Here is a 20,176-nt window from a genome sequence, read left to right as displayed (position 1 = left end):
CAAAGTGACAATAAATAACAAAAATATGAATCTCATGTGTTGATGGGCGCAAAACACTCCCAAATAATAATAACATACCTTGAGAACTAAACTGAGAGTGGAGCCCAAAACTCTGATGATGATGATGATAATAATAATAAGAAAGCATATACCTTGAGAACGAAGCTGAGAGTGGAGCCCAAAACTCTGATGATGATGATGATAATAATAATAAGAAAGCATATACCTTGAGAACGAAGCTGAGAGTGGAGCCCAAAACTCTGATAAATGTTCTTCCCTTTGCGGCTGATAAAAGCTCAATTGTTCCCATATAAAATTTTCTGTATGTATTATTGAGAATTTTTGCCAATGATTTATTCTTTGATAGATGCATTAGTTCTTATAATAAAGACAACTATTTTTGCTTACTGTTAATGGTCCAAAATGTTGGGTTGATGTTTAAATATCTTACTTTCCCGCTAATATCTTGTCTTTTTTATGTCAATTCATTAAACCTCAAAAATGATACCCTTTCATAACCCTTTACCTCCTTTTCTCAAAATCTTCAAAGAATTTTTTAATATGTTCATTAGAATTGATATTGAAATGTGATGAAATTCACCAGTTATGCTGTTGGATATTACTAATGCGAAATATTATTCATGCAGTACCAAATTAAAATGAATACTGTTTCTCCACTCTTCAGGTGTCTGCGTGGTTATTCCTTCATCTTACATGGTTTCTAATATCTCAAGTTTTTTTAAGTTTTTCTTCTAATTGTTTTGTGCATCAAATGTTGTCAATTCTGAAATTTTCTTAAGGTTTTTAATCTTTTTATTAACTTTTAATCTTGTACTTATTATTTATTTATTTATTATCATCCCTACTTCTGCCAATGTCCTTTCATCTGTAATTGCTTTTACTCTTTTATTTGCAATCTATCTTTTAAATTTAATTCTTCAAGAACATAAAAAAAATTAGGCCAAACGGCATGAGAAATTGACCATTTGACATCAAGAGATGTGTAGTCCTGCTTATACAATTTATAGAATAGTTTAGTGTTGAGGCTGAACTGATTTGAATTCCATGCTAGTAATATCGTCTCTTATAAGAAGTACAAGCCATCGAATATGTAATTTGATCAAAAGTCCATCCTGTTGTTTCCTAATTTAATATGAAATTTCATTTCTTTTGGACTAAAGATGAAATAAATTTAAACTAACTTTAGCATAATATTTTATGTAATATAATTTCAAAAAAAATTTCTCATGTGCATTGCTCATGGATAGACAATTTCTTTTTTCCTTTTTGACAGAAAAATAGACTAAACTCACAATGCAAACATGTCTTCCATGATACAATTGCAGTTGAAGTAAACTGAGAATAAGAAAAAAAGTAAGATTTACAGTGCCATATACAGGAGGAAAGGGGATAAGAGGAGTTTTACATAATCTTATATTATTGTTTTCAAAGTGAATTGAGGACGGTTATGAAAACATTATGCTAGTCAAATCAATCTACTTTCGGAATAGGAAGGAACTAGTTTGAGAAGTTCCTTGAAGTTTTGCTATTTTTTTTTAGTTACTAAAATTTCTGATGCTTGTGTACTCAGCTGTGTCACATTGATTATGTCATTAGTTGAGTTTTCCAAAGAAAAAAAGACCACATAGCTGTATTGCTCTATTGCTACCATGATGTCTATTCCACAAATGCTAATCGTAAGAGCTTTAGTAGCCTTTTCTTCCATGGTTTTGGTGCCTTTAAGATGCTAATGACAACGTTTTTTAATTGTAATTCTTGTCTTATGATCTTTATATATTTAGTGATTTGGCTGATTGGTTGGGTGTTGGTGAAATCGGGCTCTTCAATTTCAAGCCAAGTGTGAGGCCTGTGCCTCTTGAAGTGCATATCCAGGCAAGTAGATGCTATATTTTTCATGGAAATTTATCTTGCAACTGAAATAATGTCATTTTCTTTTTTATCTTGTTTAAAGAAGAGTGTTTCATTAGAAAGAGAAGATTATGCAAAAAATGGTCCTCTTCAATCTTCAGTCATCTTTCGATTGTATGGTAGCTAAAAATATTTTGTCGTCAAAGCTTTTGATTATCATAGTCAGTTTTGTAATGAATTGGTTGTGATGCTTGAGATAGGAACTGTAGCCCTAATTTTTGTCCATAAACTGTGTCTGTAGTGTTGCTTCAATAGGAAATCATAAAATCCTATATTGATCTCCAACCCCAAGTGGCTCTAGAGTACCATCTTACCCAACAATCTAAACTATACAGCATATCAGGTGGTGTGCTTCTCCACATAACAAGATTGTTGCCTCTTCCTCAACTTTTCACACATTGTTTTAGGCACATCCTGTTGGAAGCAAAACCACAGTTTACAGACAACATGCTGTGTTAAAAGTTGGAAGGGGTGTCAGGAAGAGGCAAAAATCTTATTATGCGGACAAGCACGCAACCTGGTATGCCGTAAAGTTTAGATTGTTGGCTGAGATGTATTGTAGCCCCTCGGTATTGGAGATCAATATAAGGTTTAATTATTTTCTATGCCAGAGTTATTTTTTCTGGTAGATGCATTAGGTTTAGGTATTGGATCTTTGCCTGCTTATTTATTGTTCTTTGTATTTTTCTTTTTGTCACTGCCCACTTTGTACACTGTGTTTTAGAGTTGGTCTTTGTGTATATATTACATATCTGAAAATTGGTATTTCTTTCATTGCACTTCTTAGATCAGGATGTTTTTGCTGAGATTACCTAAAATTTACATAATAACCTTTGGTCCGTAAGACTTGTAATTGTAGAAATTATTGGTCAACCTTATGTAGATCCTTTGGTCAATATGGAAGTGATTTTGCATTTGACAAGTAGCTGCTTTTTATGGACAGGGATATCCTGGAAAGTATTACTGCCCAAGGATGAATAGCATGAATAAACCTGCCTATGCTGCAATATGCACCCATTCACCGACAAAACCAGTTATCATATTTGTTTCATCTCGTCGCCAGACAAGGCTCACTGCTCTTGACCTTATTCAGGTGAAGTGCATCATCACACCATGGCATGTTGAATAGTCCTATTACAATACATTTTAAACATTGTGTTTTATGTTATGTAGTTTGCAGCTTCAGATGAACATCCTAGGCAGTTCCTCAGTATGACAGAAGAAGTGCTGCAGATGGTTCTCTCTCAGGTCACTGATCAGAACCTCAGGCACACCTTACAGTTTGGGATTGGGCTGCACCATGCAGGTCTGAATGAAAGAGATAGATCTCTGGTTGAGGAACTTTTTGCAAATAACAAGATCCAGGTTTCTATTACCTGAATGATCTATTTTTTTTCCCATACCCTGTAAGCACATACTCCAAACAGAAAATGAGACTATTGATTCGCAGGTATTGGTATGTACTAGTACACTGGCATGGGGTGTAAATCTTCCAGCCCATCTAGTTATTATCAAGGTGAGACATAAATGTGCATATATACTCTTTTGTTATATTATTACAGATTTCATTGGAACTTCACCACTAGTTTGTGAATTTTTTTTTACCATTTTCGTGCTCTGCACCATTACTGTACTTGGATTACACATGCTGGCACAAATGTAAATTTGGCAAGATTTTATCTGGCTTTGATTTATCTGTCATAATATTTCTTATGCTTCGGGGTCATTAACATTTCAAGCTCGTTTTGCTCTTCACCAGACACCACAACTCTACCAGTAGTTTAAGTGGATTGAAATTAATACTTCCACACATGCCTCATTCGTTATGTAAACCTGAAATAATACTTGTGGAGTTTGTTGTTCTGTTTGGTTTCTGAATCAATCATGTGATGGTGTAGAAATCTTTATAAGCTTGATTGTTAATGGTGTGCCATGTTCAAAAGCAAAAGTTGAGGCATGTTGTCCTCTGTAGTGTATTGTGTAAACTTCAAAAAGATGCTGGCATCCAACATCCTAACTCGAACTGTAAAAAGTAGTTTTATGGAAAGTCATAGGAAAAGAAAAAGAAAAGGATGAGAAGAAATATGTCAAAGTAATAAACCTCTGACTGGTAATCAGTTTATTGTGATTCCCTGAATGCCTTCTAAATTATCAAATTCAGATATCTATATCTATATACTGTCCAGGGAAAGTTCCTTCTTTGCAAACTATGAATGTTTAGTTCGAAAAATGTGTATCTCTTTTCCAGGGAACAGAATATTATGATGGAAAAGCAAAGAGATATGTAGATTTTCCAATCACAGATATCTTGCAAATGATGGGTCGTGCTGGCCGTCCACAGTATGATCAACATGGGAAAGCTGTTATTCTTGTTCATGAACCCAAAAAGAGCTTCTATAAAAAGGTTAAGAGTACCATTAATAATTTGTATGTGTTTTATGGTAATTTTAATTGCACTCTTTATGGAAGCTGGGCTTAACTCTGATGTTCTTTAATTTCAGTTTTTGTACGAACCGTTTCCAGTTGAGAGTAGTCTGAGGGAGCAATTGCACGAACACATCAATGCAGAGATAGTGACTGGCACAATTTGCCACAAAGAGGATGCAATGCATTATCTTACATGGACTTACTTGTTCCGTAGATTGGTATGATTCTTATTTTGAGGAAGAAATATTTACTCCAATAAGAGTTTGCCTTCTAGATTATGGTCTTTAAGCTCCAGCTCTTCATTTACAAGTCAGGTTATTAATAGTCCAAAAAGTATATATATAAAAAAACTTTAACTCAGTGGTCTTTCCTGCCTGCAAAATTTCTGTGGAAGTCTCTCATCATGTAGAAATCTTATTATTAGCTTTTGGAAGTTAAATTTTACCAGTTTCTGTTATCTAGATTGCGATTATAGTGTTAAATTTTTTCAATATCTTGTTTTGTAGCGTTTCTTGGAAAAGATTATTATTAGTATTAGATAGATGGAATATTGATACTGCACGACTAAATGGTTGGCTTATTATTAGTATTAGATAGATGGAATATTGATACTGCATGACTAAATGGTTGGCTTATTTAACAAGTTACGTGGTCAATAATCATTAAAAGAGTTTGAATTAAGCCTATTGTTCACTTTTTCTGTAAAAATTGGGTAAAATTATTTTAAGTCCGTGAGGTTTTAGTGAGATTCAGCTTTAGTCTCTTAGCTTCCAAAACCTAGTTCTTGAGATTTTGTACTGTGCTAGAATATAACATTTTTTTTTCTCTAATTTTTCAAGTAAAAGCATGCACCGCTTGAAATATAGTGTTGGTTTTAAAAATTACCCTGTTTTCACTAAAACTGAGATTTGAAAGTAATTTGCCCTATAAAAAATTTGAGCCTGTTTTCATGCTGTCTGTCATTTCAGGAGTCATGGCATTGCTAGCATTGGCAGATTTGCCCGAGACTCAAATACCAACATGGCATTAATGGAAGGATAGAAACTGGTTTTAAATGTTGGAAATATATATAATAAATTTAGGAGTTAATAGAGACCAAAAGGTTTGTGGTCAATCAAACTTCTAGGAATTAAATAGTGTTCATCAAGTGTTTAGTCACCACATAGGCTTGCCTGCACTGTCTCTATAACGTCATGAATCAAAGTAGTTTTTTTTTTCCAATATAAAACACCACTATTAATGTATAATGTGACATTATAAAACACGAAATGCATTAGTAGCACTATTAATATTGAGATGTCCACAACTACATTTCATGTAATGCATTAGTGAATCAAATAGTGATGAAATCACAAAAAATACATCATAAATATAAGTAAAAAAGAAGGTAAACAATGATTGATTTTCTTTTAATGTCGTCACATAAAAATATGTAAATAAGAATCTTCTTGTTTGTGTGTTTTGGGTATTTTATCTGTGCCCTGGCAGCTATCCAGGGCACATAAATTGCCAGCTTTTGTTGGTTTCCATAATTTAAATAAGACCTGTTGAACTAAAATGTAACCTGACAAAAACGTGCTAAGCTTGTAGAGAAATGAAAGGCTTTGGGTTTCACTATTTTTCTTTTCCATTGCTGAATGACGATGAATAAAATATTCTTTTACTTGACACTCTGGAATGATTAACTCTGTAGCATGACAATATTCCCTATGTAGAAGCCACGATATCAATTATATATTATATTTTGTTTTTGGCATCCATGTATTATATTTTGAGCATTATTATTGTTGTTGTTGTTATTGTTATTATTATTATTATTCACCTGCAAAAGACAAGTCATAAATCTCTCTTGCAGATGGTTAATCCAGCCTACTATGGGTTAGAGAATGCAGAGGCTGAAACTCTGAATTCTTATTTGTCTAGGTAATAAGGACCTCTCTTTTAAGAGTATTTCAGCTGATTAAATCACTAAATTGATTCACGTTTTACTTTAAAATTCATGATCGGTTAACTGGCACAATTCCTATAATTCAAAAGATGTTCTACTTGAAAGCTATTTTGATTAATGACTTGTGCGTTTCAAACAATAGCATATGCATTGCAAACATTAGCATATTTCAGAAGTCAATGCTAAACGATAAAGAATTGGTGTTTCTGTGATAAGAATTATAAATGTGAATAATAGTTAGTCTGTTTATTTTGTGCTTACTTTCTTCTCATTAATTTTTTTATAAAAGAGCATATAATGTTGATTATAATAACATCAGCATTCCTTTAAATGGACCACATCATTTCATGGAATCTGTTCTGTTACAATTTGTGATTTTCTTTCGGTGACATCAATAGGAATTTTTGGCAGATTAGTGCAAACTACATTTGAAGACCTGGAAGACAGTGGGTGTATAAAGATGGATGAGGAAAATGTTGAGTCTATGTTGTTGGGTATGATAGCATCACAATATTACCTTAGCTACATGACTGTATCAATGTTTGGGTCAAACATAGGGCCAGATACATCTCTTGAAGTAAGCACTTTACTAAACTGTTGATGTGATGTTCCTTTAATTTGGGTCCTTAATCTTAGAATTTTTCCTTTGTCATAGATGTTTTTGCATATCCTGTCCGGTGCTTCAGAATATGATGAACTTCCTGTGCGGCATAACGAGGTACATGGCTCTTTAGAGATTGAAGCAGGATAATATTGTTATAATGACAACCATCTCTTCATTGATGTCCCATGATTTGTCATTTCCAGTTATCATTTGATAGTTAATGTTGTGCAACAACCTATTCATAGGAAGTGTATCTATTATGATTGTATATATGATACTTGCTATTGTTTGGTGAGAAAATAATTTTTTGTGGTAGAAATAAATTAATTATTCCTTTGTGACAGGAAAATTACAATGAAGCATTGTCTGGAAGAGTTCGATATATGGTGGATAAGAATGGCTTGGATGACCCACATGTGAAAGCAAATCTATTATTTCAGGTAAGATTTCCCATTGCATACTACCTCTGCTTTTTGTATTGATTTTTTCTTTCTTAATAATCCACTTTCCCATTAAAATAACACCTTGTTTCTGGCTTCCAGGCGCACTTTTCCCAGTTAGAGTTACCAATCAGTGACTATGTTACTGATTTAAAATCAGTGTTGGACCAAAGTATTCGCATCATCCAGGCCATGATAGATATATGTGCTAACAGTGGATGGCTTTCAGCCTCAGTTAATTGCATGCATCTTTTGCAAATGGTCATGCAGGTATATCTCTCCTTTTTACCCAGTATTTTTACTAGAAATGAAGGATTTAACAAGCCAATGGAGAAGCGAAATCGATGGTTTCAAGATGTGCCATGCACATCTGACATTACATCCTAAATTTTTGAAATCTAGCAAGTTTCAAGTATAAAAATAAAATATATTTTATTTAAGCTTATCAACTAAAAATTTATAGTGTTTTGCATTTATGTAAAATTATTAAAGCTATGCTAGAATAAGAAGGATTAGCAAAGAGTGTACAAGTGAAAAAAAGAAGAAAATAGCTGAAGAATGAATATAAGAACAAGTAAAAAGAGTGTATCCTCTGTTTCTCTTTGGTGGAAGGGAAGATATGTTTTATTTTTTTGAAACACCATGCACACAAAGAGAGCTAACCTAGTAAGCAACAGACATGGCTTGCATAAAGTCCTGCACACGGCAATTAGAGAGCAGAAAAAGTGTGAAGATGGATGGAAAGCAAAAATGATGGTTTCTGGAGATTCTCAGTGGCATTATTCTGCCAACAATTGTAGGAATGGATGTGCCAAGTGGTAGATATAAAGCAAAAATCACTTGTTTTCTTCATCCATGCTGTTGCTGTTTATGATTCTTCTTAACACGATATGATGAATTGAAAACATTGCTTTCCTCGTCCCCTTTTTGACACACTTGTGCTCTTCCCAGGGCTTATGGTTCGATAAGGATTCTTCGTTGTGGATGTTGCCATGCATGAACGAAGATCTTCTGCAGTCACTAAGAAAAAGAGGAATGTCTACAGTGCAACAACTATTGGATCTTCCCGGGGCATCTTTGCAGGCCATGATTGGAAATTTTCCTGCTTCAAGATTTTATCAGGTTAGCAACCATTTAGATGTTTGTGCAACCTTTTTATGCATGGAAAACACAACTCGTACACAGGCCCTCTTGGGAATGGGGTCCATTGCCAATCACATCTCTACATGCCCTACTATTGGCAAACTCTAGAAGGGGCTGTTTGTGCATGGAGGGCTTAAGGATACCAGGTTTGCTCTTCTTGACTATAGATTTATCAGTATGGCTGTACAGAAACCATCCAATTCACTCTGATTGCATCCCTGAGGATGTGACTGATCTCATCTAAGCAGAGGTTAAGTGGCTAACTTGGATGTCCACCAATCCACTACAAAGTTTTTTACATGAGGATGATTTCTAGGGCTATTTTTGTGTGTTCATGATGACAAATGTGAAGATTATAGTTGCAGAGTCCGCTCATCTAAATTCTCTTCCCCTGCAACCATCACTGGCTTTCTTAAAGGGTTAAAATTGGTTTTGATTGATATGGTTTTTCATGTATGATGAGAAGTTCATGTGCCTATTAATTTTTTTTTTTACTAGTAAAAAAAAAAAAACAGAGAGACATCCATACATGGGCAGCATAAATTGGTTGCTGCTTATTTATCATAGACAATTAGGAACGGGCACATTTAGGTCAGAGATGAAGTTATTGAACCAGGAACTTGTTAGACATTCCTTCAAGTGTCACCTGTTTTAGAAAGTTGTCCACGTGAGGAGTTCCATGTTGCAGATAGGAAGGCAACCATTTAGCTTTAGTAATGGATATTGGAGAGACATGGCATAATGTGAGCAAATGAATGTGAAAAGTTACTTGGAGAAGTTAGACCTTAAATAAATACACATTCACATGTCTTGAATTTCTTAATTATATGCACCAGTCAAAATTTTGTCTGACTGTTAACATTATGCATGCAACCATCCATTTTATTCAACCTTTATTTTTTTTTTAATTTTTTTTAGGAGCTGCAGAACTTCCCCTGCATTCGAATGAAGTTAAGAGTTGAGAAAAAGGACATTGATGGCAGAAAATCTCTCACACTGAAAATAAAATTGGAGAAGACCAATCGCAAGCAAAATAGATCAAGGGCTTTCACTCCCCGATTCCCTAAGGTACATGGTTTGCCTCATTTCTGTTCATCAGTTGGTAGAACAAACTAAGCTCGTTTTTATTCTTACAGCTGAAAGATGAAGCATGGTGGCTAGTCCTTGGTAACACATCCACTTCTGAACTACATGCTTTGAAGAGAGTTTCTTTTACAGATCACTTGGTGACCCATATGGAGTTACCATCAACGTTAACTTCTGTCCAGGTTAATTTGCCTTCCTTTAAAGTCATGTTAATTGGCATTCTTTTTGTATGTCGGGAGCCTTACTTTAAAGTCATGGTTTTTAGTCATCATGTATGCAAGCGGCATTTGTTTTTTTTTTTTTTTTGGTTGGGATCTTTATCTTTTTTTTCCCCTCTCAGGATCTTGTTTTTCAAAAAAATAAAATAAAATTGGATTTATACTGTTGAAAAAAAAACTACCCTTTCTCTGCAAATAAAAAGAACGAGGAGATCATGAAATATACGGTGATTTGCACCATTCCTAGACCCTGATTGGCCAAGACCGGTTCTAAGTATCATTCTTTACGATATACGTCAATGATGATGCTGAAAATATTTCCGTAGTGAGTTTGTGTGGAGGTAGTTCCGTGCTCTTTTAGTGTGATGTTAGCAACACCCCCATGTGAGCATCTTGAAAGACTATTGTACTCTTCTGACTTCTGCCGCATATTCTTATATTTTATTCACTGGATATGTTGGCTTTTTCAGGGGATGAAATTGATGCTGGTTTCAGATTGTTACATTGGTTTTGAGCAAGAACATTCAGTTGAAGAACTTATCAAATCTCAACAAACAGAAGCAGGTGATTGAATGAGAATTTTCTCAATCCAACACATTCGTGAATTTCCGACCAATATTTGTGGGAGTGCGTTCTATAAACTGCATCCCTTCAAAGGAGGATACCATGGAGTTTTTCGCAACTCGAGGATTTTATTTATATATCTGGTGTGTGCAGAAAGTTGCTGTAGGCGCTAGTTTTTTACCCTTATGAAACAAGTTTCCAATTTTGATTTCTAAATACCCAAAAATCCACACACACACACATATATATATGGCATTTCAATGTGTTTTTTTTTTTAATAAAAAGAGTGCTTTGTTTTAGTTTTACTTGATTTTCAAATTAATTTTCATTTTATTTTTGGTATAATAAGGAAAGGTGGATATAAAGAAGGAGAAAAGAAAATGATGAGAACAATTAAAAAGTAGGGAGACAATAAGAGTTGAAGGAAAAAAAATATTGAGAGATGATAGAAAGTAAAAAGTAATCATGATAATCATCAACGTGCAGATAAACATGGTGGCATGTAATGAAAGGCTAAAGCCCTTTAAGTTCAAAAAACTTGAATGACAATAGACATAACAGAAGTTAACCAAACTCAATCATAAGAATTAAGGGTGTTTATGGTTTTGTTTGGTTTAAATAAAAAAACTTAATTAAATTAAATTAGATTAATTATGAAAAATACATATTGGACTAGACTGAATTTTGATTTAAATTAAATTAGATCTGTTTGGTTCGGTTTTTTTAAATAAAAATGATAAACCTAATTCATTGAAATTTAATTAGATAACATTCCTAAAATCAAATATTTCTCTTCAAATAATTTTCATAACGTGATTGATAAGATATAGTAGCATAGGATTCGATTTAGTAGAAGCATATTTGTTCAAGTACATATATGATATTTTTTCCATCTTTTTCATAAACACTAAAAGCATGACTCAATTAAGAAATATGTGAATAAATTGGATGAGACCACTAGATATTCCTTTTGTTTTCCTTTTTATGCAATGTTTATGATGAATAAATAGTGTTAAAAATTATCTTTAAAGTTCAAACAAGAAGAGAGAACTAAAAAGTGAAGCCAGGGAGATGGACAGGTGGGCTAGATAACGTGGGACATGAAGAATAAGATGAAGATGAGATACATAACAGGTGAAAAGGAAAGTCTAGTAACAAGAAGAAGATGAGATGCAAAGTAAATGAAAAGAAAAGGAAGAATGAGAGAAATATTCTTGGTTGATAGTTTTTTTTTTTTTTGGGGGGGTTATGTCAGGGTTAAGTTAATTTATTCTTTATTTTTTATATTTATTAGATTTTTTGGGTTGAACCGGTTTGGTTTATCAATTTCAATTGTAAAATCAAAATTGAACAGAACCGATTAGATTTTATGGTTTTGAAAATTAGTTTAATCGATTTTTTATCTTGGTTTGATTTTTTTGGTTAATTTTATTTTAGTAGATTGGTTTTTTTGAACACTCCTAATAAGGATGGTCGCACATGGACATGTGGTATAGGGAGTTATCAGAGTTGTTACATAATTGTTTAGTTTATAATTGTTAGAAAACTCAAGTATACTAGTTTTATAAAAGACTAGTTAGGTGGTTTGCGCAACATTACGGGCTCAGCTTTTATTTTTTTTTAAAAGTTGGGTCCTGATGCTAACAAGACCCAAGATTATTTAGGTCCTGCATAGGCAGGGTCTAAGGACATTTGGGTCTTGGTATACACAAGCGCTATGTGTGAGCTAAGGTGTGCCAAGCCGCTAGGCAGCCAGCTCAAGCGCCATATGTGTGTAGGGGTGTGTCCAAAATAGAGACAGGACTTAAGTGCCACATGTGCATAGGGGTGTCACTAACACTAAGGCAGGAACCAAGTGTCACATGGGCGCAAGGGTATGATCAACTCCCAGGTAGCAACCTAAGTACCACGTGTCCTCACGTAGTTTTTTTCTATAGTAATAACAATTTTTTTTAAAATTTATTCATGATAATAATAATAATAGTAATAATAATAATAATAGTAACAGTAATTTTTAGCTTTACCTTTCAAATCAAATCTATAGTTATTTTTCAATGTTAAGAATATTTTTTTTTCTAATTTAGTAATTATTTGATTAATAATATTAATTATTATAAAAATAATAATATTTATAACAAAAAAGATAATATTTTTAATATTAATACTTTTGATTATAGTAAAAAACAAATATTCATAACAAAAATAATACTATTTTTAATTCCATGAATATTTAGAACACAAATAATCATATTTTGTTATATTAAAAATTTGGATTCTTATAAAAATAATAATATTATAACATAAATAATAATATCTTTGATATGAATATGTTAAACTATAAGAAAAATAATAATATTTGGAACCCAAATTATAATATTTTTTATATTAATACTTGGAATTGTTGAATATTTTTAATAATACTACGTTGCATGCTAACTTTTTATTTCATAAAAAATACAATAAAAATTGATAATATAAATGATAATATGTTTTCAATATTAATAGTAATATTTTCTTAGAATTTTTTAATTTTTTTAATAATATTAATTATAAAAAAATAATATTATTTCAAAAATAAATAATAATATTTAAAATCTTAGGATCTAGGAACCTTGGGTCATGATTGAGGACCCATATAAATTGGATCCTGACTCAGATCCATTGATCTCGGGTCTTGATGATTGATTAATATTTAAAAGTATATTTTTATCAAGGTTTTATATCATTATTTTTGCACTTCAAATATCAATAACTCCTTAACTAGAGCATATTTTATAATATCATGTCTAATATTATAAGATACCTTTAATTTATGGTAAATATTCATCTTAATGCAGACCTATCACATAAATATAATGATTGATTGATGAGTTTAATTATTGAAATTGAAAAGATAGAGAGGGTTAAGCTTAGAAAAGAGATGTTGGTATAGTCCAAATTGAAACACTATTCAATCATTGGGTTATATTTGGAGTTGTAGAACTTAGATTTGGGTATGCTCTATATGATTGGAAAGCTAAGACATAGGCCTAAAACATCATGATTTTTCAAAACTCAATTCTGTCGTTTGAAAGTCTAAATCTTAGTATCAAAAGAGAAGTTGGAATCTGTCATGCAGCCTATACATTATTCAATATTCAACCCATATCTTAAGTTCTAGAAGTCCAAATGATTTTAATTTTTTGTTGTTGAATAGATGAGAATTAAGTTTATTTAAATTCTGATATTAGCAATGATATTTTGTTCAAACAAGAAGATAAAGATTGTTACCAAGTCAAGATTTGGACACCTACTTAATAATTAGTCAACAAATCAATAGTTTTTAATTTTGGGTTATAAAAGAAGGCATTTGCCATGGATTTAGGCATCTTGGTTTTCAGATTAAGATCATGTTCTTGCTCTTTCTCTTCATATTTTTGTAATATTTAAGTTTTGTTTTCATTAATCTCTTATTTATGCTTTTCATTTCCTTTTCTTTACTTAGTTAACTTATATTTTATTTATGTTCTTATCTTGTTTATTCATTATCCTCTTCTTTCATTATATTTAGTTAAGTTTACTATGTCAAGGTAAAAAAGTTACACTAATGGTGTAAGAGTAAGTGTAGTATAAACTCAACATGAACTTTAATGTTTGATACTAAAATGTTTTGTGTTTGTTATCTTGTTTACTCTTAATACTTTGCTTGTTAAATAGTTAATCTAGATTTATGTTGTATAACACTTGGTACAACAAATACTTGTCACTTTCATAGCCCAATCATATGGTATAACCGACACTTATGCTATGAAATGAACTTGATTTGTGTTAATATAAGTTATAATTATTAATACTTGACAACATTTACAAGTATTAGCATTATTCGAATAAGATAACTAATGTAATCATGTTAACTATTTATAATCCGATTGGAACCTCCTTTATACAATACTTGTTTGAAATACAATTAGTGGATCCTCTAACCTTGACATTTGTTTTTATCGTTGTTTAATCTTTACATTAATCTTACATCTAAAAGCCCTCTTTAATTCATCATCATCATCTTCATCATCATCATCATCATTATTATAGTTAACCTCTCTGTGGTTCATCCCTGATCTTGCTAGGTTATTTATTACTTTGACACTCCTACACTTAGGAGAATACATCAATCTTTTAGTTATGTCACTCATCAATCAATCCTTTGATTTACATGATAGGCCTATATTTAAGATGAATATTTACCATAAATAAAAGGTATCTTATAGTATCAGACTTGTTATTATAAACATGATTTAGTTAAGGAGTTATGACTATTTTACGTGCAAAATGCTAATATAAAACCTTGATAAAAATACGCTTTTAAGTACTAATTAGCCACGTGAGCATAGGTGTGTGTGTAGCATTGAGGCATAACCCAAGCACCACATGTGCACTTTAGGTTGGAGCCCAAGCGCCACGAGGTGTGCCCAGCTCCAAACAACAGTTCAAGCGCCACATGTCCTTACGTGGTTTTTTTTCGATAGTAATAATAGTTTTTTACAATTTATTAATGATGATGATGATGATAATAATTTTTAGTTTTGTCTTTTAAATCAAATCTATGGGTGTTTTTCAATATTATGAATAATTGTTTTCTAATTCAGTAATTATATTATTACTAATATTAATTATTATAACAATACTAATATTTATAATACAAAAGATAATATTTTTAATATTAGTACTTTTAATTATAGTGAAAATGATAATATTTAGAACACAAATAATAATATTTTTTATATTAAATATTTGAATTCTTATAAAAATAATAATGTTATAAAAAAATAATTATATCTTTGAAATGAATAAGTTGATTTCGAAGAAAAAAAGTAATATTTTTTCTATGAATAATTTGAATAATAAGAAAATAATATTATGTTTTAGATGAATACTTTTTATTGTAACAAAAATAATAATATTTACAACGTAAATTATAATATTTCTTTATATTAATACCTAAAATGGTTGAATAGTTTTAATAATACTAGGTCGCGGGTTCATTTTTTATTTTCATTAAAAACACCATAAAAATTTATAATATAAATAATAATATGTTTTCACTATTAATAGTAATATTTTCTTTGAGATTTATTAAACATTTTATTAATAATATTAATTATAATAAAAATAAAAATATTTTTTAAAAAATAATAATATCTAGAATCTTAGAATATAGAAACTTTGGGTCTTGATAGAGGATCCAATAGAATTGGGTCCTTACATAAGATCCATTGATCTTATGTCCTAACATTGGGCCCATCCCCTTTGGGTCTAGCGCCATGACCTATGCTTCATGTGTCTTTAAGTGGGGCATTGACATGGCTCACTCCTCGTGCAGCCTAAGTGCCATGTGTGCGCGGGGTTATGCCCAGCCCTCAGGCAGGCATACTAAGTGCCACATGTGCACAGGGGTGTGCCTAGCTTTTAGACAGGTAGCCCAATCACCATGTGTGCGCAGGGGTGTGCCCAGTCCCTAAGCAGCTCAAGCGCCATATGTGCACTGTGGGTGCCTAGCTCCTAGGCAGTCCAAATACTACGTGTACGCAGCCCCAGGAGGTGCACCTCTAGTTTGGGGCTTGCTAGCTGCAGCCTCAAGCATGCCCTTACCAAACAACGCAGTCCACAGTGAAAGCATTTACAGTCTACAATACTTATGCTATAGTATAGAATAGTGCAATCCATAGTGAATTCACTTACAAGGAACAATATTCTGTGCTTTCAGTGAAATACTGATCAATAGTTGATTAAGGGTAAAAGATTGGTTATGGTTATGATAGATTTTAATACCCCAACACACTTTACTTGAGTTCAATTGCATTGTATGATTTTGAATATGGTTTAAAGGTTTTGATGAGTTTCTAATTAGTAGTCTATCTATGACTTATGATGAAGATTTATTCATATAAATAAACCTCGAGTTTATGATTTTATTATAAGCTCGTGTGCTCAAACAAATTTTTATGGAAGAGATCCATGTGGATGTCCTAACAGAGTTCATCTATCTTAAAAGGTGAATGAGTTTTTCTTAACACATGTGTTGTGGTGAAAAATACTCTCAATGAAAATTGATAAATATTTACAATAACTTTGAGAATTTTCTGGTTAACTCCTGATATTTAAATATCAATTTTACTTATAGGTTCAACATTTATGTCATAATATTGACCATTAATTCTCATGAATTAAATTTTTTAGTGATTATGTATTTTTTGAACAAGATATAATTTATGTATTTTTGAGAGACTTGATCGTATGTGACACGATCCAAAGATTGATGTCTTCTTACAAGTATAAGAGTCTTAAAGTAATAAATGATCCAGCAAAATCGGGGTCGAACCACAGGGAGGTTAATAATAATGATGATGATAATGATGATGATGAGTTAAATATGATTTTGAGATGTTGGAGATTAAACAATAATAAAAACAGTTGTCAAGGTTAGAGGATCCAATAATGGTATTTTAAATAAGTATAGCATAAACTCTTTGTATTACTCAACTGGAAACCATACACAAAGAAGATTTCAATAGGATGATTTGTCATTAATAGCTTGTTATAAATTATTAGCATAATCATAGTAATTATCTTATTTAAGTAACACCAAACTTTTAAATATTATTTGAAATTCATGATACTAACTTATGTTAACAACAAATCAAGTTCCTTTCATATTACATGTGTAGGTTATACCATACGGTTGGTTACGAAAGTGCCAAGCATTTGTTGTACCAAGTGTTATACAACACAAATCTAGATTAACCATTTAACAAGTAAGGTATTAAGAATTAATAAGATAAAAATGATAAGACATGCTAATAGCAAGTTGTTTAAGATATAATCATTGAAGTTTATATTGAGTTTATATTATATTTATCCTAATACTATTAGTGAAATCTTTTTACCTTAACATAATAAACTTTGCTAAAACATAACGAAGAAGAGAAATAAAAATGAACAAGAGGAGAACATGATTATATAAGTATAGAAAATAAAATAAAAGACATAAATAAGAAATTAATGAAAGCAAAATTTAAGCATTACAAGAATATAAAGAAAGAGAGCAATAACATGATCTTCATCTGAAAATCAAGATGTCTAAATGCATGACAAATGCTTTCTTTTATAGGCCAAAATTTAGAACTATTGATTTGATAACTAATTGTTGAGTGGGTGACCACTTCTTGACTTTATGATAATTCTTATCTTTTTATCTGAATAAAACGTCATTGATAACATCATAATTTGAACAGATGATCTCATGAAAGTTCTGACAAATTGTCTTAGCTTTTCAACAAAAAAAGAATCAGTGCATTTGAACTTTTATAACTCTGGATATAGGTTGAATACTGAACAGTGTCTGGATTGCAAGATAGATTCTGACTTCTCTTTTGATGCTATGATTTGGACTTCCAAACGGTAAAATTAAGTTTGGACTCTCATGAATGTTTTAGGCTTATGTCTTAGCTTTCTAGCCATATAAACCAAATTGAAATCCAAGATCTACAACTCCAGATATGACCCAATAATATTCTAAGCTTAGCCTTTTTTGTCCTTTTACGTTCAATAATTAATCACATCAATCAATTCTTTGAATTGTGAGATATGCTTGCATTTAAAATAAGTATTTACCATAAATTAAAGCTATCTTATATTATGAGACTTGTTATTATAAAACATGCTTAAGTTAGGGAATTTAATGATACTTTAAGTGCAATATAATGATATAAAACCTTAATGAGAATGCACTTTTAAGTACTAATCACATCCTCTAACCACCTTAATGAGAATGCACTTTCATAGCCCAACCGTATGGTAATTAAAATGTTTAAAGTAGGAAAATAATTTGCAAGTTCCATAAACCAAGGCATTCATCATCCAACTTCCATTAATCTATCTAAATAAACAAACTCTAATTAAATTTATATATCTACTTCATACTATTAAAACAAGATATTAATAATTTTTTTTTATATGATGAATATATTAAAACATAGATGATAAAGCTTGACAAGACTAAAAGATTGATGTCTTCTCCTAAGTGTAAGAGTGTCGAAGTAATAAATAACCTAGCAAGACTGGGGTCGAATCATAGGGAGGTTAATTGTATAAATTATAAATAATAGCAAAACAACAACATCAACAACAATAACAATAACAATAATAGTAGTAGTAGTAGTAATAATAATAATAATAATAGAAGAAGAAGAAGAAGAAGTTGATGAGAACTTTGAGATGGAAGATCAATGTAAGGATTAAACAATGATAACAACAAATGTCAAAGTTAGAGAATCCACTAATAGTATTTTAAACAAGTATAATATAAACTCTTATTATTCAATTGGAAATCACGCACAAAAGAGGTTCCAATCAGATTATAAATTGTTAACATGATTACATTATCTATCTTATTCGAATAATGCTAATACTTGTAAATATTGTTAGACATTCATGATTATAACTTATGTTAACAACAAATTAAGTTTCTTTCATAGTACAGATATAGGTATACCATACGGTTGGGCTATGAAAGTGCAAAGTATTTGTTGTACCAATGGTTATACAACATAAATCTAGATTAATCATTTAAGAAGCAAAGTATTAAAGAGTGAACAAGATAACAAATATAAAATATGTTAGTGCCAAACATTAAAGTCCATATTGAGTTTACACAATACTTATTCTTATAGTGTAACCTTTTTACCTTGACATAATAAACTTAGGTAAACATAATGAAAGAGAGAAACATAAATAAACAAGATAAGAACATAAATAAGATAAAATTTAACTAAGTAAAGGAAAGGAAATGAAAGGCATAAATAAGATATTAATGAAAGCAAAACTTAAGCATTATAAAAATACAAAGAGAGAAAGCAAGAGCATGATCTTAACCTGAAAACCAAGATGCCTAAATGCATGGAAAATGTCTCCTTTTATTGGTAAAAATTGACAACTATTGATTTGATGACTAATTCATGAGTGGGTGGTCAACTCTTGACTTGGTGACAATCCTTATCTTCTCTTTTCAGAATAAAACATCATTGATAACGTCAGAATTAGAACCACTTGTACCATAAAAGTTCTAGTAAATTGTCTCAGCTTTTTAGGAAAAAAATGAGGTCATTTGGACTTCTAGAACTAAAGATATCGGCTAAACACTAAACAGTGTCTGGACTGTAGGACAAATTCAGACTTCTTCATTGTTACTATAATTTGGACTTGAAAATGGCCTTATTAAAACTAGACCTCCACATGAAAGTTGGCATATATCTTACCTTTCCATCCATATGAAGTAGATCTAAATCCAAGATCTACAACTCTAGATGACCCAATTACCGAACAATATTTCAATTTGGACTGCACTAGCATCTCTTTTCTAAGTTTGACAATCTCTTTGTTCTTTCAATTTTAGTTCTTAAACTCATCAATCAATCCTTTTATTTATGTGATAGGCCTGTATTTAAGTTAAATATTTATCACAAATTAAAGGTATCTTATATTATTAGATATGTTATTATAAAACATGCTTTAGTTAAGGAGTTATTGATACTTCAAGTGCAAAATGATGATATAAAACCTTGATAAAAATGCACTTTTAAATACTAATCAAGGATTTTATTAGAAAAAAATAATATTTTGTTCTAATATTTTTCTAAGGTTAACTTCCTTGTGTTATGATTATTGTCTTTTTTTTTAGTTTTTTTAATATATATAAATATAAGTTAAAAACCCATGTAACGAGCTTTCGACCAATGACTTCCAAATCAATTGGTCTTAGGGCATTAGGTGTTGAGACACC

At 31.2% G+C, this 20,176-nt stretch overlaps 1 protein-coding gene across 4 annotated transcripts in view; it reads left to right on the top strand.

Moving 5' to 3' along the window:
- Nucleotides 1–10,575, top strand: part of LOC105113011 (U5 small nuclear ribonucleoprotein helicase) — a 37,479-nt gene extending 26,904 nt beyond the window's left edge. For 3 of the 4 annotated variants that reach the window (XM_011008979.1, XM_011008980.1, XM_011008981.1), the window contains 15 exons: nt 1,803–1,893; nt 2,873–3,022; nt 3,103–3,294; nt 3,380–3,445; nt 4,178–4,333; nt 4,431–4,574; nt 6,212–6,279; nt 6,716–6,881; nt 6,960–7,022; nt 7,253–7,348; nt 7,451–7,618; nt 8,300–8,470; nt 9,410–9,559; nt 9,628–9,759; nt 10,266–10,575. In XM_011008979.1, the coding sequence (XP_011007281.1) occupies nt 1,803–1,893; nt 2,873–3,022; nt 3,103–3,294; nt 3,380–3,445; nt 4,178–4,333; nt 4,431–4,574; nt 6,212–6,279; nt 6,716–6,881; nt 6,960–7,022; nt 7,253–7,348; nt 7,451–7,618; nt 8,300–8,470; nt 9,410–9,559; nt 9,628–9,759; nt 10,266–10,367 (1,915 nt within the window). In that variant the 3' untranslated portion in view covers nt 10,368–10,575. Of the gene's footprint in view, nt 1–337; nt 355–1,802; nt 1,894–2,872; nt 3,023–3,102; nt 3,295–3,379; nt 3,446–4,177; nt 4,334–4,430; nt 4,575–6,211; nt 6,280–6,715; nt 6,882–6,959; nt 7,023–7,252; nt 7,349–7,450; nt 7,619–8,299; nt 8,471–9,409; nt 9,560–9,627; nt 9,760–10,265 lie in introns of those variants that run through there. The other variant, XM_011008982.1, reaches the window with a different exon arrangement.
- The last annotated feature ends 9,601 nt before the right edge of the window (nt 10,576–20,176 follow it).

This window comes from Populus euphratica, unplaced genomic scaffold (genome assembly GCF_000495115.2).
Source record: "Populus euphratica unplaced genomic scaffold, PopEup_1.0 scaffold643.1, whole genome shotgun sequence".
NCBI classification, from domain to species: domain Eukaryota; kingdom Viridiplantae; phylum Streptophyta; class Magnoliopsida; order Malpighiales; family Salicaceae; genus Populus; species Populus euphratica.
This window is presented reverse-complemented; position numbering and strand designations above follow the sequence as displayed.